Raw genomic sequence first — 26,945 nt, forward strand, 5'->3', positions numbered from 1 at the left:
TGGGTAACAGATGAGGATGGAACAGTTTGGAGGGCTCAGAAGAGGACAGGAAGATGTGGGAAAATTTGGAACTTCCCAGAGGCCTGTTGAATGGCTTTGACCCAAATGCTGATAGTGATATGGATAATAAAGTCCAGGCTGAGGTGGTCTCAGATGGAGATGAGGAGTTTGTTGGGAGCTGGAATAAAGGTCACTCTTGCTATGCAAAGAGTGACATGCGGCATTTCGCCCCTGCCGCAAATCTGTGGAACTATGAACTTGAGACACATGATTTAGGGTATCTGGTAGAAGAAATTTCTAAGTGGCAAAGTGTTCAAGAGGAAGCTGAGCCTAAAAGTTTGAAACGTTTGCAGCCGACAATGCAGTAGAAGAGAAAAATCCATTTTCTGGGGAGAAATTCAAGCTGGCTGCAGAAATTTGCATAAGTAACTAGGAGCCAAATGCTAATCACCAAAACAAGGTGGGGGGGGGGGCGGAAATGTCTCCAGGGCATGTCAGAGAGCTTCACAGCAGCCCTTCCTATCACAGGCCAGGAGGCTTGGGAGGGAAAAATAGTTTCCTAGTCCTGGTCCAGGTCCAGGGCCCCTCTGCTGTGGGCAACCTCTGGACTTGGTGCTCCATGTCTCAGCCGTTCCAGCCCATGGCTAAAAGGGTCCAAGGTAAGAGGTTGTTACTTCAGAGGGTGCAAGCCCCAAGCCTTGGCAGCTTCCACATGGTGTTGGTCCTACAGTGTGCAGAAAACAAGAATTGAGGTTTGGGGACCTCAGTCTAGATTTTAGAGGACGTATGGAAATGTCTGAATGTCCAGGCAGAGGTGTGCTGCAGGTGCAGGGCCCTCATGGAGAACCTTTGCTAGGGCAGTGTGAAAGGGAAATGTGGGGTTGGAGTCCCCATACAGAGTTCCCACTGGGCACTGTCTGGTGGACATGTGAGAAGAGGGCCATCGTCCTCCAGACCACAGAATGGTAGATCCACTGACAGCTTGTACCATGCACCTGGAAAAGCTGCAGACACTCAACACCAGTCCACACTCAACAACACTCAACACCAGGAGCAGGGCTGTACCCTGCAAAGCCACAGAGGTGGAGCTGCCCAAGGCCATGGGAGCCAACCTCTTGCATCAGTGTGGCCTGGATGTGAGACATGGAGTCAAAGGAGATCATTTTGGAACTTTAAGATTTAACGATTGTCCTGTTGGATTTCAGTCTTGCATGGGGCCTGTAGCCCCTTTGTTTTGGCCAATTTCTCCCATTTGGAATGGGTGTAGGTACCCATCGCCTGTACCCCTATTGTATCTAGGAAGTAATTAACTTGCTTTTGATCTTACAGGCTCAGGGGCCTTGTCACAGATGAGACTTGCGGCTGTGGACTTTTGAGTTAATGCTGAAACGAGTTAAGACTTTGGGGGGCTGTTGGGAAGGCATGATTGGTTTTGAAACGTGAGGACATGAGACTTGAGAGGGGCTGGGGTGGAACGATATGGTTTGGCTGTGTACTCACCCAAATCTCATCTTGAACTGTAATAATCCTCATGTGTCAAGAGCAGGGCTGGGTGGAAGTAATTGAACTATGGGAATGATTTCCCCCATAATGTTCTTTCGGTAGTGATTAAGTCTCACAAGATCTATGGTTTTATAAATACGAGTTCCCTGGTGCAAGCTCTCTTACCTGCCACCATTTAAGACATGACTTTGTTCCTCATTCACCTTGTGCCATGATTATGAGGCCTCCCCAGCCATGTGGAACCGTGAGTCAACTAAACCTCTTTCCTTTATAAATTACCCAGTCTCAGGTATGTCTTTATTAGCAGTGTGAGAACAGACTAATATACAACTACCAACGGCACAATCTGTGAAAAAAAAATTGATAAGTTTGACCCTACTAAAATTTAAACTTTGGTTCTGCAAAAGATACTATCAAGAGAATGAGAAGACCAGCCACAGACTGGGACAAAATACTTGCAAAAGACATATCTGATAAAGGACTGTTATCCAAAATGTACAAAGAACTCTAAAAACTCAACAATAAGAAAACAAACAACCTCATTTTAAAATGGGGTCTTAACAGAACTGAACAGACACCTCATCAAAGAATATGGACAATGGCAAATAAGCATACAGAAAGATGCCAACATCGTAAGTCATTAGGGAATTGCAAATTCAAACAATGAAATACTGCTATACACCTATTAGAACAGCCAAAATTCAAAACACTAACAACCGAAATCCAAAACACTAACAATATAAATGCTGGCAAGGATGTGGAACAATATGAACTCATTCATTGCTGGTGGAAATGCAAAACAGTATAGACTCTTTGGAAGTCATTTTGACAGTTTCTTGCAAAACTGAACATACTCTTGCTGTATGATTCAACAATTGTGGTCCTTGGTATTTTCTTTCTTTTTTTTTTTTTCCAGAGATGGGGTCTCACTCTGTCACCGAGGCAGGAGTCCAGGGGTGCGATCCCAGCTCACTGCAACCTCAACCTCCTGGGCTCAAGTGATCCTCCCACCTCAGCCTCCCAAGTAGCTGAGACCACAGGCACCTGCCACCATGCCCAGCTAATTTTTTGCATTTTTGGTAGAGACAGGTTTTCACCATGTTGCCCAGGCTGGTCTCAAATTCCTGAGCTCAAGCGCTCAGTCTGCTTTGGCCTCCCAAAGTGCTGGGATTATAGGAGTCAGCCACTGTACCTGGCCTTTTCCTTGGTACTTATCCAAATAAGTTGAAAACCTGTATCTACACAAAACCTGCACACTGATATTTATAGCAGTTTTATTTATAATTGCTAAAACTTGGAAGCCACCAAGTTGTCCTTCAGTAGGTGAACATATAAGTTCTGTGGTACATCCAGCAGTGAAATATTATTCAGCACTGAAAAGAAATGAGGTATGAAATCATGCAAAGACATGGACAAGCTTAAATGCATATTAGTAAGTGGAATAAGGCAGTAAGAAAAGGCTATATACCGTGTGACTCCAACTGTGTAACATTCCGGAAAAAGGTAAAATTATGGAGACAGTAAAAGTAGCAGTGGTTGTGGAGATTAAGATAATGTAAAGCATTTTGTAAACTGAAAAGTAAATGAAATACCGTCCCCATAATGTCTTGGGACTTAAGGGTCTGAGGCTGGATAACTCTTTCTGTATTTTTCTGTACTTTGTAAAATTTTGGGGTGGAAGGTTAAATGGTATTTAAGAAATCCAAACATTATATTCAGAACCCCTAAGTTCCTAAATGTGCCACATTTACTGCTGTTTTGAAATGACAAAAGAAGAAAATCTTTAGAAGAGAGGGGACTCCATAAACTTCAGATTCCAAGTATCTTCAGAGCAAGACATCCAGTGTGACTTTCCTGTTACTCCAGAATTATAGTTGAGAACAAAAGGCACTGAGTCCACCTCCTTCTAAGTACAGTGAAGAAGCCTGAAGTTGACAGCAACCACCAGATGCAAAGCACGTTCTCTGTGCACTGGTTACCGGTTCAGCCCACTGCATTTTGGACTGCACTTTTCCTATATCCAGTGTCCAGTGACACAGAACACTCACACACAAGTTACATGAAGTGAGTTTATTACAGACAGGCAGCAAAGGACAAGAGAAGCGTAAGTCATGATGACCATATCTCTCAAGGCTGAGGAAAACGGCTTAGGGAGGATGGCGTCTCATTGGCTCATGCACCGCTTGCACTGCAACTAAGGGACCCCAGAAAGCAGTTTGCTCTCATTTTTTACCACAGGGCAATGGAATGTGCTGGGCTAGTACTCGTTGAAGGACATCCTATTTCTAGAAGAGACTGGAACACAGCCTAGGCTGTTCTGGTCAGTTCTTCCTTGTCTACAGTATATTGCATTCCAACACATTCTACAGTTATTCTCGAGAACTACAAGTGAGAAAAGGGGAAGAAACTGTGTTGGTTCAAGGCCACCTAGAGAACTATTCTGTATGAGACACTTCCAACCCTAGCCTACCAACAGCTGACAAAGAAGAAAAGTGGTACCACCGCCCCACCACTCTTTAGGAGGTTGAACATCCCTGGGAGCTAGGGGACCTGCTACCAGGAGGAAACTCTAGGAGGAAAACAAGCAAAGAAATGGCTTGGGAGAGATGCCAGGATCTGCATGTTGGTGTGTCAGATGGACATGTGGCCAGAATCCTTTTGCTTAAGTTTGCAATCCAAAGAAATACAGGGCCCGGGCGCAGTGGCTCACGCCTATAATCCCAGCACTTTGGGAGGCCAAGGCCGGCGGATCACCTGAGGTCAGGAGTTCATAGACCAACATGGTGAAACCCCGTCTCTACTAAAAATATAAAAAATTAGCTGGGCCTGGTGGCAGGCACCTGTAATCCCAGCTACTTGGGAGGCTGAGGCAAGAGAATCGCTTGAACCCAGGAGGTGGAGGTTGCAGTGAGCTATGATCGCGCCACTGCACTCCAGCCCGGGAAACAAGAGCGAAACTCGGTTTCGGGAAAAAAAAAAAAAAAAAGAAAAGAAAAAAGAAATACAGAAGATAGAGCCTGTCTGCACCTGCACACCTGAGGGCAGGCCACAGGAACATGACATTGATGTCTTCAATCTTGTCAGAACCGATAGACATTGAGGCAAAGAAGTGAGTATTTTACAGAAATGTGGCAAGGTGTCAGCATGGGAGGTGGGGTGGGGTCTGCAGAATACATGGCCAAATCTCAATGGGACACCGGTGTCTAGGGAGCTTCCTTAACAAGCATCATGTAGCTGCATAAACTGCAGCAATGGGCAGTGAGGAAGAATACTGTAGGCTTCCCTGATCGTGGCCTTTCACCTCTCCTTCTTTTGTCCATAATCAGAGGAGCTACTGCAGAGGAGACCAGGAGAGAAACAAGTGTGTGAAGGGTATGCCTGGTGCCCAGCCCTCAGTTCTTCAGGCTGCCACTGCCAAAGGGAGGAAAATTGCACTGCGAAAGGGAGATGGACGTGAGATTCAACTTTTAAAGTAAAGTTAAATGAGTCTTAGAAACCGAAATGAGAACAGTTGAAAAAGGGACAATGTTAGAAAAATTAAGTCACATAGCCAAGACGTGAACAGATGTTTCCCAGGGGGAAAAAGAGGCTCTAGAGAACGAAGAATAGGTAGGTGTTACAAAAATGCAACTGTTTGCACACACACGTGTGTAAGTATGTGTGCATACATGTGTATGTGTAGACAGCTGCGTTTTTGTAATACCTCCCCAATCTTTACATATGTACTTATAGAAATATAAGTAATATAAATAGTATTGCGCACACACATATATATGACGATAGAGGATGTGGCATGTAGGATGAACCTTGAGAAATGGGTTGGGACGTGGGCAATATCAAGTTGGGAATAAGGAATTCAGGAGAACAGCTTGAACAAAAAGGGCAAAGACACTACAGACTTGCCGCGGGGAAGTACAGAACCATTCTAGAGGACCACTTCGAAGTCCAGATGGACAGAAACATTAGGGTGTTAAAGGGGATGATAAGGCTTGGATGGGCAGTCTACCTCAAACAGCGGCGGTGATTGAAGTCAGGCACAATGCCTGTTTTTCTCCCCACTGTAAACCCAACTCACAGCGGTTGGTCAAAGTCTTGCCGAATAAGTGAAATAAAAGAATGAAGTGACTGGACTACCAAGCTGTAGAGCCTTTCTTTCTTTTACGTACTAAGCAATGTACAGCCAAGAAAGGATACCTTAGATGAGAATGCCATGGGTAGAGGGGTGTTTCAGGAACATGGCTAAAGAGTTTCGTTCCCAGCCTCAGCTGGGAGGCTGAACAAAAGACAGTAGCAGGTCCACTCCAGCCTTTGAGGACACTTTTGGGAACCCTGGTGGATTCCCAGCCTCAACACTCACTGAGGGCTGCTTTCCACCCCTAGGTTCTTTCCGGCATTTGTAATTTCCGGTCCACTCAGGACACTTTTGCTCCTCAGAAACCGTTTCTGGGGGGGCCGTCAGAGGAGACACTGTAAGACGTCCTGGACCCAAGGGACGCGCGGGTCCCCTGGAAGCGCCCATCGCATGGACGACCGCATGTGCCTTGTTGGGGTTCCGTTCAGAAAATCCAGGGTCGTTCGCTCATCGCCCTCCACACGACCAGGGGGCGCCCGCGGTCTCCGCCCGGCTATTCGCAGGCGTGCGCCTTCTCTCACTCTGCCGGGCTGGGCCATATTCTCGGACCCAGAAGCCGCGTCAGAATTCCACGCTGGCCAATCAGAACTGTCCATGTACTAGTGGGGGCGGGGCTGCCAAGGGAGGAGGAAGATGGCGGCGGGGGCGAGGTGAGGTGTTGGCAGTGGAAAGGGGTTTGGGCTCGGGGGGCGGGGGGACGCGGAGCTATGGCCCGCGCCGGCCGCAGGGGCGGATAAAAAGCCGTCGCGCCGCGGGAGTGGGCGGGAGGGAGAGGGGGTGCCCGAGGGCCACAAGAGTATGACGGGGCTGTACGAACTGGTGTGGCGGGTGCTGCACGCGCTGCTCTGTCTGCACCGCACGCTCACCTCCTGGCTCCGCGTTCGGTTCGGCACCTGGAACTGGATCTGGCGGCGCTGCTGCCGCGCCGCTTCTGCCGCGGTCCTAGCGCCGCTCGGCTTCACGCTCCGCAAGCCCCCGGCAGTCGGCAGGAACCGCCGTCACCACCGGCACTCGCGCGGGGGGTCGTGCCTGGCCGCCGCCCACCACCGGATGCGCTGGCGCGCGGACGGCCGTTCCTTGGAGAAGCTGCCTGTGCATATGGGCCTGGTGATCACTGAGGTGGAGCAGGAACCCAGCTTCTCGGACATCGCGAGCCTCGTGGTGTGGTGTATGGCCGTGGGCATCTCCTACATCAGCGTCTACGACCACCAAGGTGAGGCCCAGTGCGGTGGTGGGGGGTGGCCGAGGTGTCTTAGACCTCTGGACCGTCTGGCGGGTGGTGCCCAGGGCGTGAGTTGCCGCGGCCTCTCTGCAAATCACAGCGCTAGCGCTTTCGAGGAAGGGAGACAAGCTTTATTGAACACCTACTAAGTCGCTGGATTTGACTCGGTCGGTTTTTAACGTTTTAAAAATATCCCTTGGCCGGGCGCGGTGGCTCATGCCTGTAATCCCAGCACTTTGTGAGGCCGAGGCGGGCGGTTCACCTAAGGTCGGGAGTTCGAGACCAGCCTGACCAACATGGAGAAACCTCGTCTCTACTAAAAATACAAAATTAGCCGGGCGTGGTGGCACATGCCTGTAATCCCAGCTACTAGGGAGGTTGAGGCAGGAGACTCGCTTGAACCTGGGAGGCGGAGGTTGCGGTGAGCCGAGATCGCGCCCTTGCACTCCAGCCTGGGCAACAAGAGGGAAACTCCATCTCAAATAATAATAATAATAATAATAACAATAAAAATTAAAATACTCCTTATTCGTTATAGTAGCTCAGTAATGTAGATGGTATTTGTATACCCTTGTCTCCCAAGAGGGAGCAAGGTTTAAAAACATTAACTGATTTGCCCAAGGCCACAAAGATGGGGCCTTGGGCGATGGGGATATTGGAATTTTAGCCATTCTGTGCTTTTTCACAATCTTTGCCTTCAGTTACACCACAGTGTTTCTTTAAGAGAGCTTCCAGGCGCTGTTCTTAAGTCGCAGTCAGGCTATAGAGGACATAGGCATGGGCTGTGTGATAGGTACTGCAAATGGGAGCGGTTGGGGTCAGGTGGTATTTGAACTGGGTTTATGAAAAATATGTGAGAGATTGGATAGGCAGAAAAGGAAATGGTTCCTTTCTGTCTTGGAAGCCTGGGATGGTTTGTGATCCTTCATCATCAGTGCCCAACACAGTACTTGATAGAATTCTCCTCTCATACGTTTTGAGTTTTTGTAAGTACAAACATTCAATACTTGTTGGGTAGCTACAAACCTAAAGCCCTGTGCTAGGCATATTCCTTGGAATCTTGCATTTAATTCCATGGACTCTCAGGCTTGTTAGGAGGTAGGCACATGCTCACATATTTGATGTGGTTAATAACAATAAGTGTTGAGAGTAAAGTTACTACTGTGAGAAGAGAGGAGAGAAATTATGAATGAAGGAACTTGAGAAGTTCATGCAGTGGAGGTGGGATTTAAGCAGGACCTGGAAGAATAGGTAGGAGATAAGTTGAGGAATACTCAGGTTTGGGATGTCAGGTTTGGGTTTCAATCAGATCTTGAAAGCATTGGAATTTCTTTAAAGATAAAGATGTGAGAAGAATGTTTAGGAGTATTGGTATGAACGGAAGAAAATGAAAGTTTTATTCATTTTCAATAAATTACCTGTGTGCTCTAGAAAAGCATAAATCTTTGTCAGATAGGTAAATTTAAGTGCAGGGTTTTGTCAGAAAGGGTAGGAATAGGCCAGACGGTAACTCTTACAAGGTGATCTCTGATTGCCCTATCATCTTTACTGCAGCCCGCAAGGAACGTGATGACGCAGTAGCCTGTCATCACCAAATAATGGTTTGCCCTTGCCCTGTAGGGTAAAGTTTGATATATTCAGGGACTGACATTTGTGGAACTTGCTAAAGAACTCAGCAGACCAATAGTAGTCATGAGACTGTTAGGAGATGACACAATCCATGCCTAAACCGATACAACCACTATTGTCTGGCGAAAAAAAAATAAGTGAAGCAAAAGTGGACATCAAAGACATTAAGCAATGTGGTGGATTGATGTATAGCCAGGTGATTTAAAGCAAGTATCTTTTAAAGCAAGTATCTTTATCTTCCAGTAGGGAAGGAAAATGTATAGCTAAATTGTTTGACTTGATGACTGTGCCTACTAGTACAGACTATAATGTTGCCACATTTCCTTGTTCCGGCAATTCCTGTGTTTAAATTGCTGATGTGATTCAGAAGTATCCTGTGTCATAGTTGCTAAAAGAAAAATGATTGCTAATTAAGAGGAAGAAGTAAGCTAAGCCAAGTTTTGACTGAGAACTGAAAGGCACCTTAAGGAGCATTTTCAGTGAAAAGGCTTACAGAATTTTGTGTCTTAACTGTAAAATAATTTTTTTTGTTTGTTTGCTTTTTAAAGGAATAAGGAATAATATTTCTGAAATAAGAGACCTTCAATTAGTCCATTCTTGGTTTTGATTCGTTCATGCATTCATTTACAGGTGACAGTCGGGGTCTGTTAAGTACCAGATACTCTTCCAGACATGGGAATGCAGCAGTGTACTCATGGAACTTAGATCTCAGTGGGAGTCTGACAAATAATATACGTGGGTAAATATGTGGTAGTGTAAGTACAATGAGGAAAAATAAAGCAGGGAAGGGAAGATAGGAATGTTGAAAGTCAGTGGTGTAGGAAGGGGTACAGTTTTACGTAGGGAGGCCAAGGAAAGGCTCAGTAACTTGGAATATAGACTTGAAAATATAGGCCCTGTGGATATGTAAGAATTACTCAGAGGGAGTATAGACACATAAGTTTTATTTAGTGTTTCTTTTTCAGTGTTTCTTTTTTTTTTTTTTTTTTTGAGATGGAGTCTTGCTCTGTCGCCCAGGCTGGAGTGCGGTGGTGTAATCTAGGCTCACTGCAACCTGTCTCCCAGATTCAAGCAGCTCTCCTGTCTCAGCCTCCCTGAGTAGCTGGGACTACAGGTGTGCACCACCACACCCTGCTAATTCTTGTATTTTTAGTAGAGACAGGGTTTTGCCATATTGGCCAGGCTGGTCTCAGATTCCTGACCTCAGGTGATCTGCCCGCCTCAGCCTCCCAAAGTGCTGGGATTACAGGTGTGAGTCACTGCACCCGGCCATATTCAGTGTTTCTAAATACATGTCTATTTAAGCTTCTTTCTAGATAGATATGTAACATGTAAAAAATCCTGTTGACATAAATGCCACTGGGATACAAGAAGTACAAGAAATGGTGTTTCTTAAGGAGTTTCCACTCAAGTAATGATGTGCATTAAAAATTAACACAAGCTAATATAGAAATACTAAGTGAATGGCAGAGACTTTATTTAAGGAGCAAAAAATGGAAAATTTCCCAGGTTACCCCCATATTTGTCTGGTAAGGATGGGAGCAACACCTGAGCTGGACCTACTCAAAAAGATAGAATTGGGATTGGCGTGAACAGTGTTCTCTGTGTGTGAATGGGGATTTCACTAATGGCAGCATTCCCATTAGACTAGCTTCAGTAATAGCATTGAGTAGAGTGTTGGGAGCAGTGAATATAGTAGGTTGATTTATGTAATGAACAGTTGGGAAATGAGGTAGGATGAAGTCTTGGACAGTTATTCTGGTTATCTGTTGCTTTGTAGAAATCTACCCAAAGCATAGTGTTTTAAAACAACAATTTATGTATTGACTTAGTTCAGTTGGGCAGTTTTTCCTTTGGGTCACTCATAAGCTTTCATTCAGATAGAGTCTGGGACCTAAAGGTTTCTCCTTGTGTCTGGTGCCTGGTTTTCGATGACTGAAATAGATGGGGCAGGTTTGTCATCTGGCTTCACATGGTCTGGAGGTTGTGGCTAGCTTGGGCTTTTTCTTTTAATAGTGGCTTCAGGGTAACCAGTTAGCTAACTTCCCGCAGAACGAATGTTTCTAGAGACTTAGCCAAAGGCTGAAGCTGAGAGAGGTCTTAGGACCTAACCTAGGAAATCGCGCAGTGTTATTTTTTCTATGTTCTCTTGGTCAGAGAAGTCTCACGTCTGTTCTGCGTCAAGAAAGTGGAGAAATGGACTTCACCTCTCAATGAGAAAATGGCTTGTGTAGAAAGGTTGGGTGAGGATTTGAAGGGGGATTGAGGGGCAACCACTTTGAAGACAAGCTTACCACCTTACATTTTCTCCTGTCCTACACCCCTTTGCCCTCAAATTTGTATTTAAATTCGTTCTAATTATGGTTGAATCTAGATAATAATATTTAATCCTTAGACTAAAAGATCTATTATATTGACGTTGATTTGATTCTGCCAGCAAACTGATCTTTATGTTTTTCATTTACCTGCAATATTTCTTAATTATAATAGAGTCTGCAAGTAATTCTTCCATCTTTCAGAAATTCGAGTTGTTCTCTCAGGACAGTGATCAGGAATTTTCTGAGCTCAGAATTCTAGCAAGGTTTTGCTGTTCTGTCTATATGATTGTAATTTAAGAAATGACCGTAACTGGGATGGTACAAGAACCAGGGGTTGGGGTAAATGGATTTTGTTGTTCTAGTCTTAGCAGTGTTGTTTGCCTGTGTCTCACATGCACGTACACTTGGCTCCAAGTTATCTGGATATGTATTGTTATCTTAAGTGACGGAACTTGTTCTTATTTCCTGGCTTTATTGTGCCTTGCTGGGAACCTTGCTGTTGGTCAGTATTTTTCTTTTTTTTTTTTTTTTTTTTTTTTTTTGAGACGGAGTCTCGCTCTGTCGCCCAGGCTGGAGTGCAGTGGCTGGATCTCAGCTCACTGCAAGCTCTGCCTCCCAGGTTTATGCCATTCTCCTGCCTCAGCCTCCCGAGTAGCTGGAACTACAGGCGCCTGCCACCTCGCCCGGCTAGTTTTTTGTATTTTTTAGTAGAGACGGGGTTTCACTGTGTTAGCCAGGACGGTCTCGATCTCCTGACCTCGTGATCCGCCCGTCTCGGCCTCCCTAAGTGCTGGGATTACAGGCTTGAGCCACCGCGCCCGGCCCAGTATTTTTCAAAAGCTGTCTGTGGACCATCTGTGAATTAGTCACTGGGGATGCTTATAAAAAATACAGGTTCAACACATTTAGTAATCAAACTTAATGAGGGAACTGGGACCTGGGCATCTCTGTTTTTATCAAGCTACCTATGTGATACTTCTGCACAATGAAGTTGAACCCTAACGCAGATCAAAGGATACTCTGCTACTTGCCTTACATTAGATTATTTGTATTTCATGTTCCTTTTCATGATCGAGGATAATTTGGGATAGGCCTTAGGATTATTTGCTGTAAATTGGAATGAACCAGAATAAGGCATTGCCTTCTGTGTGAGAATTCAACAGTAAGACAACAGATTTTTTGTGTGTGTGTGCTGCTCTTTCTAGTGTTATTTCCTTAGTTTATTTAAATCGAAGCTAGGTTTCTTTTGAATTGGTTTTTGCATACAAGTTTCTCACAGTAACATTTTAAAAGTCTGCCCAGTGTATCCCACCTTTTCAACCTGTTTCTCAGTGCTTTGCATACCTTTTGCTACATCTGTATTTAGATTATTTAATGTTCTGTCTTCCTGGAACTCCCTCTTCTCCTTTTTTCTGGCAAATGGCTATATGCCTACCAAGAGGCTATTGTCGATCTTTTCTGAGTCAATCCTAAATATCACTTTGTATATTTTTGCCTTTCTTGAGTATTCACTCCCTTCCCTATCTTACTGTATCTCTGAATCTCCTCAGAACTTCAAACATCTCTAAAGGTACTTCTGTTCTCTGCTTTGTGTAGTCATATTTATATGTATATGTACATAAACTTTCTTACTGGTTTATAAACTCTGCAGATACTACCCATCCTTCTCATTTTTGCTTTTCTTACAGAGTGTATCTTGGTGTTATGCATGTAATGAATAGTTAATATGTGTTCTTTGAATTCAAAGAAGTGCTGCATTTCCTGTAGATAAGAATAATGAACTGAGCTGCACTTTATGTTTCCCAACATAATACCCAGAAGCCTTAAAGTAATGGAGGAAAATGAACATAGTTTACCCTAGTTTACTTAGTTGGCACAGTGACGCAGATACTATTGAGAAGTATGATTTTCTTAAATTTATTCTCCTTATGTTGAAATACAGAGGTGCCGGAAATATTGGAAGTCTAAATATTGTGATTACGTTTGACATACTAAATAGTACAACCTAGTGTTTATCTTCCCTCATGTGAAAACTCATGTAAGGGAGCAGTCTATTTTTAATCTCTACCTTTGTGTGGTTCACGTCTTGTACAGAATTTCACGTTTATCTTAATGTCCTGAAATGTCCTCTTCACCTTTTTCTGGCAAAGGGCTAGCTACCTGTCAAAAGACTGTTGATTCTTTTTTTTTTTTTTTTTTTTTTTTGCGATAGTCTTTTTTTTTTTTTTCTGTCGCCCAGGCGGGAGTGCAGTGGCGTGATCCCGGCTCACTGCGACCTCTGTCTCCAGGGTTCAAGCTGTTCTCCTGCCTCAGCCTTCTGATTATCTGGGATTACAGGCATACGCTACCATGCCCGCCTAATTTTTCGTATTTTTAGTAGAGATGGGGTTTCACCATATTGGCCAGGCTGGTCTTGAATTCCTGACCTCAAGATGCACCTTCCTCAGGCTCCCAAAGTGCTGGGATTACAGGTGTGAGCCATCGTGCCCAGCTTGTTGGTTCTTATAAGTCCATCTGAACTATCATCCTGAAGTAGCCTCTCTTGACTGTTCCATCCCCAGTCTTATTCTGTCTTTGAAAAATTCTATCCCGCTTTTGTTAACTTCTTAAATGACTTTATTCTGTAGGTACCCTTTTGTTTAACTGTAGTACTGGATCTGTGTATTGAAGTAAACCTTGGCTGAGTATGGTGGCTCATGCCTTTAATCCCAGCACTTTAGGAGGCTGACATGGGAGGATTGCTTGAGCCCAGGAGTTTAAGACCAGCCTGGGGAATATAGTGAGACCCCATCTCTGAAAAATAAAAATAAAAAATTAGCTAGACATGGTGCGTGCCTATAGTCCCAACTCCTCAGGAGGCTGAGGTGGGAGGATCACTTGAGTCCTGGAGGTTGGGGCTGCAGTGAACCATGGTTGCAGCACTGTACACTAGCCGGGGTAAAAAAGTGAGACCCTGCCTCAATCAATCAATCAATCAATCACACCTATATCTTAGTAGGAATAGTTATCCTTTGTTGAACTTCTACTCTGTGCTGGATACTATAGAAAAGTGCCTTAAGTCGTTAGCAGATAAAGAAACTGAGAATTTAAAAGCCAGGTTCCAACTTCTACTCTGTGCTGGATACAGTTAGCAGATAAAGAAACTGAGAATTTAAAAGCCAGGTTCCAACTTCTACGCTGTGCTGGATACTATAGAAGAGTGCCTTAAGTCGTTTACAGATAAAGAAACTGAGAATTTAAAAGCCAGGTTCCAAATCTAGTAAGGAGCAGATCTAGAATTTGAACCAAATTTTTATTCTGGAGCTTTTGTGCTTAACCATTACATTAGTTTGATTTCCACTGGTAAGAGAATGTGACCACAATGGTCACTTTTAGTACTATTTCTGATTGTTTTGGGTCATCTTAAAGCCTTGGTAAACAGGCACTTATCTACAGGTCATAGAAATTATTTGTAAAAGATATTTAAAGACTAATAGAAATTTCTTCATCCCACCAGTATACGTGTTCATCCTTTGAGTTATAGGACGCATTTTTTAAAAAACCAACTAAAAATTTCATGTTATGGTGCTCCAGCTTTGTGTTGAGTTGTTACTTTGTCAGGTGAGCAGATTCTGTAACTATATTCTCATTTTAAAAATGTGCAACCAGATGCCGAAAAAACCCACATGGCCTGTTCATTTTACATATCTTTTGTGCTGACAAGCTAGGACTTAAATCCAGCCCTCATTTTGTTATACTTTGTCACCATTACATATACCTGTTCTCTTACTACAGCATTGCAGTATAATTTTCTACAGTATAATTGTTGTTCTGTGAGGTGTCCTGAAGGGCTCTCTCCTGAAATAAAATAGCTTAATGGCCTATGTATTTTGTTATGATTTGTATTCTCTTGACTACTTCAGTCATGTAAAATTTTAATGGTAGATTTTTTTCACTTTAAATTATTGCTCCATAAATACATGTTTTCTTCTCTGAAGATTGTTCTCTAGTCGTTTTATAATTGGGTTATTAGAGGTAACTTAGGGGTCTAGTTCAAAAAGAAAAAGAGGTAGGCCAATTTTTTAGAACTGGCGTTTATTTATAACCAGTGAAGTGCTTAATAATGAGGCGAGATTGTTTCAGTGCTTATCTCATTTTTTCCCTTGTTTGTTCTTGTAAGTACTTGCTATTATTTCTTAAAAAGTCTTTTTCTGTAGAAGGGAATGAATAATCACAGTAAAAATTCTAGTTTCAGATTTAAAAGAAACAGTACATGTATTTTAAAAGCCTCATTTTATAGACTTGATTATACATTTCACATACCTTTTAAAATAATCAGTATTTGAGGAATGCAGATAAAATTTACTGATGGAATACTTGTCTAATTGAACTCCTTGTTACTTGGTTCCCTTAATTTAAAGTTATGCATGTCATGACTTTATTATTCAGTTAATGTGTAAGACTGAATACACTATGTAACCTAATAGGTAGATTAGGCAAATTCAGTTCTACTCTGCTGTCTTCTAATCCATATGTCTGGCTTCTCCTCCTCTGTTGTACTTTCAAATGTTGTGGTGTCCTAGAGTTTGGAGCTGTATGTATGCCCCTGTCTTTCTGTTTTTCACTTTATTGCAACTACTCAACTCTGCTAGTGTAGCTAAAAAGTGGCCATAAGCAAATGTGGCTGTTTTCCATAGCAGTAGTTTGCTGACCCCTGTCCTGCAGATGATCTCCCCAAAGCCATGGCTTTAAATGTCATGTGTGCTGACACGCAGGTTTGGGCTGGAAATACAGTACTGATATCTCCCATAATTCCAGACTTCTGTATCTAACTCCTTGCCTAACATCTACTTTTATTAGGTCAGTCTTATGCCTTATATGTCTAAAACAGTACTTTCGAGACCTAATCCTTGTTTTAGTCTCTATCGCGGCCACCCAAGTTTAAATTACCATTGTTCTTTCACCTGGATTACTGTAGTAGCCTCCTAATTGATCTCTAGTTTTCTATCCTGGTCCCTGTATAATCCATTCTTCACCTACCAGTGAGGTGATCTTTTTTTGATCGCATCATTTGGACTGAATAAAACCCTCCAGCAACTTCTCGTTGTAGTTGGAATGCTTTTGAAGTTCATTACCAAGGCCCACAGGCCCCTTCATGTTATGGCCACAGCTGACATCTCTGGTCTCCATATGATACTCTTCTTTCCTCGAATGTGGTGAGAAACCTGACTGCTGAGAGAATATGCAATACAGTGATTGCTATAATAGCAATCACCTGGAAGTATTGATTTTTGTATTTTAAGAACCGGAAAAAAACAGCAAAAAACTTTTTGTTTCATACAATTGTTAAAATAATCATTAGACTAGCACCAAGGAAGGATACATATTATGCAAGTAAAAAAAGCAGTATACAAAATTGCATAATCACATACACTAGGATTACATATGCATGTGGACAAAGACTAGAAAATACTGAGAAGTAGAAATAGTTGTGTTACAATGGTAAGGTTAGGACATTCCAGCAGTTATGGGGAAGGTTAGGAAATATTCCCTTATTGTCTAAACATTGAACATCTTATTTTTTAAGGCTAGAATTTAAAACAGATGTTTCTTAGAATATAAAAGGAAGTCCGGCCGGGCGCGGTGGCTCACGCCTGTAATCCCAGCACTTTGGGAGGCCGAGGCGGGCGGATCACAAGGTCAGGAGATCGAGACCACGGTGAAACCCCGTCTCTACTAAAAATTACAAAAAATTAGCCGGGCGCGGTTGTGGGCGCCTGTAGTCCCAGCTACTCGGGAGGCTGAGGCAGGAGAATGGCGTGAACCCGGGAGGCGGAGCTTGCAGTGAGCCGAGATCGCGCCACTGCACTCCAGCCTGGGCTGGGCGACAGAGCGAGACTCCGTCTCAAAAAAAAAAAAAAAAAAGAATATAAAAGGAAGTCTTCATTTGGCCTCGAAATGCATACCTGCTGTATTTAAGAAATAAAAGCATGGTAGTCTTTCTGAGGTGTAAGTTTGCTAGAATAATTTTCTTCTTTCACGGAAGTTGAAGATTTTGCGGTTTTTCTTTTATGTTTTTCAACTTTTATTGTAGATTCAAGGGATATGTATGCAGGTTCCTTACCTTGGAAATTGAAGATTTTCTTGTGTGTGTTTTGTCATAAATGGCTATTTGATATATCTTTTCTTTCTTGTTTTTTAGAGACAGGGTCTTACTTTTTTGCCCAGGCTGGAGTGCAGTGGTGCGATCATAGTTAACTGCAGCCTTGAACTCCTGGCCTCAAACGATCTTCCTGCCTGAGCCTCCCAAGTAGGTAGTACTACAGGCACAAGCCACCATGCCTGGCTAATCTTTTTTTTATAAAGACAGTGTCTTGCTACATTTCTCAGGCTGGTCTCAAATTCCTGACCTCGAGTGATCCTCCCATCTCAGCCTCCCAAAGTGTTTGAAATTACAGGCATGAGCCACCATGCCCAGCCCATTTAACTTTTTTCTTATATTTCATGCAGTTTACATTTGGGAAATTGAGAGTACATGAAATATAATTTTAAAGAAACAAAACATAAAGTAAAATTCTTTAAGTCATTATTGCAAAAACTTATTTTAGATTCCCAAGTCACTCCTAAAGAATTCAAATATCTGTTTGCCCCGTGAAACCTCCTTAAAAGGCTTTTAAAAAAGAGCTGTAGAGTCAGGAGAATCACTTGAACCCAGGAGGTGGAGGCGGCAGTGAGCCGAGATTGCACCATTGCACTCCAGCCTGGGTGAGAGAGAGAGACTCCGTCTCAAAAAAATAAGCCCCAGTCCTAGTTTTTTTGAAAAATACTGCCCATTTATTAAAAGATAGGTTATATTTATTTTATACAATTCAACTTTTTTGGAAGGGAGTTCAAAATTTAATTGTACGGTAGAGTTTAGTATTGTTCCTTTATCAGAGTTAGAAATAGTAACTGAACTGAATAATTAGAGGGATACCTGGATTTCAGGCCAAATTCGTAGATGCTTGCCAAAGACAATTGTTTGACCTTTCTGGGTTTATTTCCTCACCTGTAAAAGGATGTGATAAAGTGATTCTTGAGGCACAATACTATATAATACTGTAAAATACTGTTTTCTTAAAAATTTGAGTATTTTCAAGTGTTTTCCCTTAATCAGTTATTTCTGAATGAATATGATCTTAGCTTCCTTTTACATAAAATAGCTTTCATAATAGTTTATTATTTTGGCTTTAGTTTAGATTCTAGAAGGGAAACAGGATGAATTAGATGAATTATAATACGAGAAAAAGAATCTGTACATATACTATGATATTATTAGGGGAATTGCCTGTTTTAGTCAAAGCCAACCTTATATCTTGTATTTCTTGTGTATCATGTGAAGTGTGTGTGTGTGTGTGTGTGTGTGTGTGTGTGTGTGTGTGTGTAGACATTGAATCCTGAAGAAAACTGTAAGCTTCTAATATTGCTTGTGATTACGTATAATCAGATTTCTGGTTGGGGGTCAAGTTATGAGTTATTGGGAATTATCTTGCCCATAGGGTCTTATCTACACTCACAGCAATTCTCAGAAACCATACCTTTAAATTTCATTTCTGCATCCAAATCAACCAAGACAAAGATTCTGTTCCAATAACTGTATGAAAGTCTTTATAAGAGACGTTTTGTAATTGTGTCTCTCTGTAATATTCTTCCTTTTTTTTTTTTTTTTTTTTTTTTGAGACGGAGTCTTGCTCTGTCGCCCAGGCTGGAGTGAAGTGGCACAATCTCAGCTCACTGCAAGCTCCACCTCCCAGGTTCACGCCCTTCTCCTGCCTCAGCCTCCCGAGTAGCTAGGACTACAGGTGCCCGCCACCACGCCCGGCTAATTTTTTTGTATTTTTAGTAGAGACGGGGTTTCACCGCGTTAGCCAGGATGGTCTCGATCTCCTGACCTCGTGATCTGCCCACCTCGGCCTCCCAAAGTGAATATTCTTTCCTTTTAATGGAACTTTTGCCTGTGTGCAATAAGGAAGTGTCTGCTTTTTTGTGGCATGTTCCTGGAAACCTAAGAAAAATTCCATTCAGTGACATGTTCCTTTATGTTTCATTGTTGTTAAGCGGCACTTTGTACATTGGTAATTCAGTTGATTAAATAAACATTGAACTGCTATATGGAAAATATGGGAAAAGAGATGAGTAAGCCACACATTCACAAATAAGACTACAGTTTAGTCGAGGGGAGGGTGGAGAGATTTAAGCTATAATAAAAAGCAGAATATTAGTTTATTAACAATTTTAAATGAGTGTACATGGAGGAGTTGAGAGTGAGGGTAAGTCAGAGGAGGAATGGGGCACATCTGGCTGGGGAATTGGGAAAGGCCTCTTGAAGGTAAGTGACATTTCAGCTGGCCTATGAAGAATTAGGAGAATTTAATAGGCCTGGGCTTGGGGAAGTGGCATAAAGGATGGAGGTTGGAGTCACTCTATGTGTTTTTGAGGAACATAGGCAATTCTAATTTGTGGGGATAAAGTATTATTGAGAAATGGAAAACTTCATTTGATTTGTCTTCAACAAGCCTGGAAACATAGGCTGGAATGTTAATGTTGGACTGAGCAGTTTGTTCTTAATACACTAGGCATTTTAGGAACCATTTAAGATACCGAAGTTGGAATGTGCCAGGATTGAGTAAATCTGGTGTTGAAGCTAGCAGTACTTAATAGAAGGGGGCAGGAACACCCACAGAAGTTGCTTATAATATTATAAGTAAGTAGGCTGGGCTGGTTGCTCATGCCTGTAATCCCAACACTTTTTGAGGCCCGAGGAGGAAGGATCACTTGAGGGCCAGGAGTTAGAGATCAGCCTGGTCAACAAAGCAAAACCCTGTCTCTACAAAAATAAAAAACTTAGCTGGGCACAGTGGTATGCACCTGTAGTCCCAGCTACTCAGAAGGCTGAGGCAGGGGAATCACTTGAGCCTAGAGGCTGGAGGCTGCAGTCAGCTGTGATAGTCCCACTGCACTCCAGCCTGGATGACAGGGTGAGACCCTGTTTCTTAAAAATATGTATGTATATATATAATAAAGAACAGCACAATGGCTGGGAACCGTGTGGGCAATGGACAGAAAGGAATATGGATATAGGAAACATTGCTGTAAAAGAGTATATGGGCTTAGCATAATTAGTAGGGCTTTCGGGGGTGATAATGGGAGAGCAGAGAGGATGCCTGGGTGACTGGGCAGATACTCATGCCTTTTTTAGAAATAGAGTATCAAGGAGGAGAGCTTTTTTTTTTTTTTTTTTTTTTTTTGGTTGTTAAATTATAAACCACTTTATAGCGGTTATGATTTTAAATCACCTGCTGTCCTACTACCCCTATACATTTACTGTTCTCATTTTGGTTGTCCTCTTCCAGTCTTGTTCTTAAGTGCATGTAAGTTATACACTTAAAGTCCTACTCCTTTTAATTTATTTTCTAACCTTGATGTCATGTAAGTGTTCTGAGAGCTAGCTTTATTAGATAAGCCACCGAGGTTTGGCTTTGTTCACTCTCAGGTGCCTACAGAACTTCAAGGTAGAATTAGATGTTTGAATGAACTAGGAATGTTAGGAACCAAATGATCCTGTTTCTACCTAAAATTTTAATGTTTTGTTCATCGTGGATACTTGGGCATTTTAATTTTTAAAGATACTGCATTGTTATTCGTTGTCTTAATTACTGAGCTTTTTTCAGCACCCCCTTAAATTTTTGCACCCCAAATTTTACCTCACCTAATTTTGTCTGGGCTTTTTTTGTTTTCAAGTCTTGTGGGTAACTAGAATCAGAAAAGAAGGAGCACATGGACAGAAAGAGAGGGCTGAGATGGGAGACCTGAAGAATAATCTTTATTTAGGGTGAAAAGAAGAGGATTCAGTGGAAAGTGAGAGTGGGCCATTCAAGGAGCCAGGTTACGTGTTGAATCAGGAAGAGAACATTGAGACAAGGTGGGATAAAGATAGAATTTTGAGAAGGAACCATGGTGGTCATTAATGGTAATGCTTCAGAAAAACTGAGGAGAAAGAATTTTGAGAAGGAAGCATGGTGGTCATTAATGGTAACGCTTCAGAAAAACTGAGGAGGGAAGAATAAAGATTGAGGAGAAGTAGTAAATATTCTGGTGATAAGATTGTCATCCATTGCTTTGAAGAGGGCAAGAGTTCCTGAAAAGATTTACCATTTTAATCTGGAGGCTAAGGTAAATATGAACAAATTAGTGAGAACTGAAGGCTAGGTTTTTAAAAAGAGTATCAAAGGAAGGGATTGGTGTGATGTGAATAGACAAAGCAGGCTTTCCTAGTATTACCCAACACTATTAAAATGAATCTTAGTTTTTATGGGAAAGGGAGTCATTTACCATTTTATTTTTAATAAACTTACATGTCCTGGCTGGAGTGTTATGGAGATTTTTACATTTGTTTGTTCTCAAGTTGGAGTGCAGTGGCATGATCATAGCTCACTGCAGCCTTGAACTCCTGGGCTCAAGCAATCCTCCCACCTAGGCCTCCTGAATAGCTGGGACTAAGGGCGTGTGCCACCACATCCAGCTAATTTGAAAACTTTTTTTTTTGTAGAGACAAGGTCTTGCTATGTTGCCCAGGTTAGCCTCTAATTCCTGGCCTCAACTGTTCCTCATGCCTTGGCCTCCCAAAGTGCTGGGATTACATGTGAGAGCCACTGGCACCCAGGCCATTGTTAAATTAAGAAATTTTTGAAATTCATATGGCTTCCACAATTTATACATACAGTACAGACCAAAGTGTGGTCTAACTTGTGTAGATAGTTGGAAATCTTGTAAAATTTATAAGCCGGCATCATGTATGTTATATGCTGTTTTGGAATATGTGCTTTTTCTATCATACATGTGAATTTTATGATTGATTTGGGGATTATGATTATATCCTACACTTCTGCATTACTCCACAAGTATTACTGTTCTAAAGATTGCCATTCAAATAGCTCCTGATATTAATCACCTTCCTTTAAAAATTTTGCTAATATTTAGTGATTTTTTTTTTTTGCTTAATCTTGTTCTGGATATGGCTGTTTCAAAATGCTCACTTTTATATTTCCACACTTAGAGTCTTAGGATTTTAGACTTTCATAATAATTGTGGGCATTCATATGTAGTGCCATCTTAGTCTTCGACTTTTCTCTATATATACCTACTTATATTTGAAATCTTACTAATCGTGATTCTTGTGTATTTGGCTCTCCCACATTAAGAAGGATGATTCCCAAGTGTATATCTGTGTCTCAGTTTCTGAGCTCCCATATTCTTTCAGCAGACATTTATTTATTGTTTGCTCTGTGCCAGACACTGTGGTTGGCCCTGGTGAGCAAAACAGATAAGATCCCTACTCACATTGGTGCTTATATGACCTCTCTTGAACTCCTTCTGTATGATTCCTCTTAATCACTTCTATAGTAATCCCCACCTAAATTTTCTATCATCAGCTGTCTAAAACCGAACTTATCCTTTCTTTCCAACCACTTCTCTTTGTTGAATTTTCAACTTTTAAAAATGTTATTGGCCAGGTGCGGTGGCTCACGCCTGTAATCCCAGCACTTTGGGAGGCCGACGCGGGCAGATCATGAGGTCCGGAGGTCAAGACCATCCTGGCTAACACGGTGAAATCCCATCTCTCCTAAAAAAAATACAAAAAATTAGCCAGGCATGGTGGCGCATGCCTGTAGTCCCAGCTACTCAGGAGGCTGAGGCAGGAGAATCCCATGAACCCAGGAGGTGGAGGTTGCAGTGAGCCGAGATTGCGCCACTGCACTCCAGTCTGGGCGACAGAGTGAGACTCTGTCTCATTAAGAAAAAAAAAGGTATCGTTTTCTGCTACCTAGGATAAAAGCCATGGAATTTTCTACATTCACTTCTAAGTCAGTCATGTACCATATTCTCTCAATTCTTCCTTTGTGATGAATCCTTTTTCCCCTCATCCCCTCAACAAATTATGTATGGACTAATACAGTAGTCTGCTGCTTGCCCTTCTATATGTGGTTGCCAGATTCTTGTAAAGATATAAATTTTTATGTATTTCCATATTGCTCTGAAATTGTTGTTTATCCATTTGGCAGGCAGAATGAGATAAAAACTAGGACTGTCCTCTTACCAGTTTTTTCATATCCTTTGCATCAGCAGCACTGGTCTGTTTTTTTAACATTCCAAACTCATGCTTTTTCTTAAGCATTTTTTCCCACCTGGTATCTTCTCTAGTTTCTTCTGTTTAACCTTCTGAGTTCATCTCAGCTCATCTTATTTTATAAAGCCTTCCTCACCAAAGGAGACTACTTTTGTAAGTACTGTTACACATATACTTCTGGCTTGGCATTTGTATACAGTATATTCAGCAGGTTCTGTGCCATATAAATACACACACACACACACATATAAAAGCTGGAAATTCTACAAAGAGAACTGGTTTGAAGGAAAAGATTTAAGCAGCTTTATATATATGTGTGTGTGTGTGTATATTAACCTGTGTTCTCTCTTCCAGTTATTTTGTTGAACTATTTTAAAGTCAGGCCTGACTGAGAGTACAGAGTAGGAACATTTGATAAAGATTAGAAAGGCAATGGCCACTAGAAAGCTGCCTCTGCAAATTGTCAACGACTTGTTCCTTTTTTTAGTTTGAGCTCTTACTAGTTTTACATTAAATGTATGTCACACAGTTCCTTTGTCTTTCTCAATAACATGACAGTAGTTAACAGTGTTAACTTTTCCCTGCATAGAGGACCATATATTTTATGTATTTTATTTCTGTGCTTTGTTTTAATTTACTAAATTGTTACTTTTTCTGTTCTCTACTTTTTATGTAATCCATATTACTACTTCTTATGATTTAAAAAACTAATCAAATTGAAGCAATAGTATTTAATACAAGTAGTAAATCTGCAGAAAAGGTACATTAGACTGTGAGTGAGGAACACAACAGGCTCTAGACCCCTGCTGCAATTTATAATTTCTTGGAGAAGAACCTTAAAGAGTTCTTAAAGGCCTCAGTTTCTGAATCCACAAAGATTTTAAGTAAGTGATCTCTTAAAAGTCCTTTCTAAGTCTAAATTTCTGTCATATTCACATGCCACTACTTAAGTAGTTACTTCTGTTCTTTTTTTTCCTGGAAGGCAGACTCTTGTATTAACAAAGTTTTGTTGTCATATTTTCCTTTTAGATTCTAGTTTAGGACTAGTCATTACAGCTTTGCTTGACATTTGTTCAGTACTGGATCTAGTGTTGTTTTCACAGCAAGCATTCACTTGAAGAGGAAAAATTAACTTAGTTGCGTTTTACTTGCCTTTTTCTTTTTTAAAGGTATTTTCAAAAGAAATAATTCCAGATTGATGGATGAAATTTTAAAACAACAGCAAGAACTTCTGGGCCTAGATTGTTCAAAATACTCACCAGAATTTGCAAATAGTAATGACAAAGATGATCAAGGTAAGCATGAGTGTATAATTGAACATGTGACATGGGAAGATGTGTGTTTCATGTTTCATGGCAATTTCTGTTACTCTGTCATTTATTCATTCACGTTGCTCTCGTAGTCTTTATTGTCAACATCTTTAATCATCAGATTTAGACTTTCCCATCTTAATCTTGGTAAAAAGTGAACACATTGTGAGGATTTTATTTAACCAGGCAAATTTTTTAACTGGTTCCACAGAAAATCCATAAAATGGACACATTTGTAGGGATATTGAAATGAATATATAAATAGAGGTACAACTGGTTGTTCTATGGCGTGAGGGAAGAAATTGAATCTTTGCTGGACAAGAAAGAATTTGCATGTCTATAGATAAGAATTTTGCAGTGTTATCTGAGAATCCCTATGAGTTGTAAGATAGCTCCTATGGAAGTAGAATTGATAAAAGGTGTATATGCTATAGGCAATGCATATTCCACTGTAACAGTTTTTTCTTAGTCTTTATTTTTTCTTTTATTCTGTGTTACTGCTAACTGTATTGCAATTATAGAGGAAATTTTAGATGCATGAAAATTTGTTAGCCTGTAAAGCTTCTGTTTTCTAGAGGATGTAGTCACAATACATAGTCATTCTGAACACTTTGAAAAGAGGGCAGTGTATAAATTTATACATGGACGTGATTTGGGGTGCATAGATCCTTTCAGAGGAGAATAGCTAAGTATGTTTTGATATTGAAATTGAAGGGCTTAAACAATTCTTGTTTACTGTAAGAACTGTATGTTTATTTTGGTCTAAACCGTATATTTCTTAAAACTGATTTTGAAATAGACTTGTAAGAGAGTGTTTTTAAAATACATTGTTTGTTTTTTCTTCCAGTTTTAAATTGCCATTTGGCAGTGAAGGTGCTGTCCCCGGAAGATGGAAAAGCAGATATTGTGAGAGCTGCTCAGGACTTTTGCCAGTTAGTAGCCCAGAAGCAAAAGAGACCCACAGATTTGGATGTAGATATGTTAGGCAGTTTACTTAGTAAGTTTTTTATATATATACATATATGTGTATATGTATGTGGTGTGTGTTTAGTTTTGTCACAGAAGGATACAGTATGAAAGGAAATATTTGTTTCTTTCATACTATAAAGCCTGATTCTTTTTGTTGCTATACCTGTTAAATTTCTGAAATTTAAAGACCTATGTGAAAATGGTTTCGAGACAATGAGATTTGTAGCCACTCACTTGCATGAGGATTTAATGGTAAAGGGGACGACCTTTGAGGATCTTTTTTGTAGTGATGACTGTTCTTGAAAATAGGACTTCGCTTGTTAGCCTTCCTCTCCCTCTTCCCCTTTCTTTTTAGTTTGAACTTTCCCTTAACTTTGAACTTAATCTTTTTATGAGGTGATCCCAGGAATATAACCTATAATCTTACTGTTACCCTGATTCCTTTTTAATTATTCTTTCTCTTATGCTGTACCAAATATACAACTGTATTTGTCATGTTATACCAAATATAACTTTTTTTCTTCAGCTGTTTAAAAAAGCCTTTGGTTTGCTTATTCTCTCTAGAGAATTCCCTTTAGGACCTTTTTGCCTTACCATCATGGTCCTTCTTGCTTACTAGCATTAGCCTTGATCCTTTTGAAGAAAGACAGTCTCTCTAGTAAATTCATGTTCATTAATAGTTTCTATAGACATACAGTTTTAGACATTCATTCATTTTTTATTATTTAGAATATCCATTTACTTATTAATCATGCATTTTCAGGCTGGTTGGGGTGACTCACACTTGTAATCCCAGCACTTTGGGAGGCTGAGGCAGGTGCATCGCTTGAGCACAGGAGTTTGAGACCAACCTCGGCAACATAGCAAAACCCCATCTCTACAAAAAATAAAAAATTAGCCAGGCATGGTGGCTCATGCCTGTGGTCCCAACTACTCAGGAGGCTGAAGCAGTAGTATAGTTTGAGTTCAAGAGGTAGAAGTTGCAGTGAGCCAAGATCGCATCAGTACACTCTAGCCTGGGTGACGGAGTGAGACCCTGTCTCAGAAAAAGAAAAAAAAGAAAAAGAAATGCATTTTCTGTCTAACTTACTTATTTACTTAACTCTCCATTATTTGTTTCTTCCACTTTGACATGTGTCCATCACAGAGCAAAGTCCATATCCCACTTCTTGGTTTCGCTAACTTCCTACTTTTGTTGACTACTTGTTTCCTACCCTACTCTTTGTATTCTCTGTCATTGCCTAATTATATTCAGGCTCAGTGAGTAGTACACCATTATGAGAGCTCTCTGCTCAGATGTTACTGGGATGTTGACTGTTTCCTGCACCCTATGAGGTCCTAATAAGAGAGTAATTTCATAAGGACATTCTAAAAGTTGATGGAGATCCAAAGATGACCTTCAGGTAGTCCATGGGAAAGCGCTAATGTTTATTAAGCCCAGGTGTTTGCCTGCAGGCATTGTAGGCTTAGGGTACATGAAAATGTACACAATTCTTAACTCATTAATTTGACAGAAGCAAGCATTCTGAATACCATCACCCCCAAAGTTCCTTTGTGACTGCTTTTAGTCCCCACTCCTGCCCCCTAAACCAGCAACCACTGGTCTGGCTTCTGACTATGCTGTTGCTTTTTCTATGAATTTTATATAAAAGGAGTCATACAATATATAGTCTTTTGTGTATTGCTTTGTTTACTTACTGTAATATTTTTGAGGTTC

The 26,945-nt window shown here is 41.2% G+C and overlaps 1 protein-coding gene across 1 annotated transcript in view; it reads left to right on the plus strand.

The window, feature by feature from the left end:
- Positions 1-6,236: 6,236 nt before the first annotated feature.
- NUS1 (NUS1 dehydrodolichyl diphosphate synthase subunit) overlaps positions 6,237-26,945 on the plus strand; it is a 34,464-nt gene continuing 13,755 nt past the window's right edge. Inside the window, exons 1-3 of the mRNA XM_005551674.4 lie at positions 6,237-6,848; positions 24,119-24,244; positions 25,107-25,256. Of these exons, the coding sequence (XP_005551731.1) occupies positions 6,434-6,848; positions 24,119-24,244; positions 25,107-25,256 (691 nt within the window). The 5' untranslated portion in view covers positions 6,237-6,433. The remainder of the gene's footprint in view (positions 6,849-24,118; positions 24,245-25,106; positions 25,257-26,945) is intronic.

Source organism: Macaca fascicularis, chromosome 4 (assembly GCF_037993035.2).
Source record: "Macaca fascicularis isolate 582-1 chromosome 4, T2T-MFA8v1.1".
In the NCBI taxonomy this organism is placed as follows: Eukaryota; Metazoa; Chordata; class Mammalia; order Primates; family Cercopithecidae; genus Macaca; species Macaca fascicularis.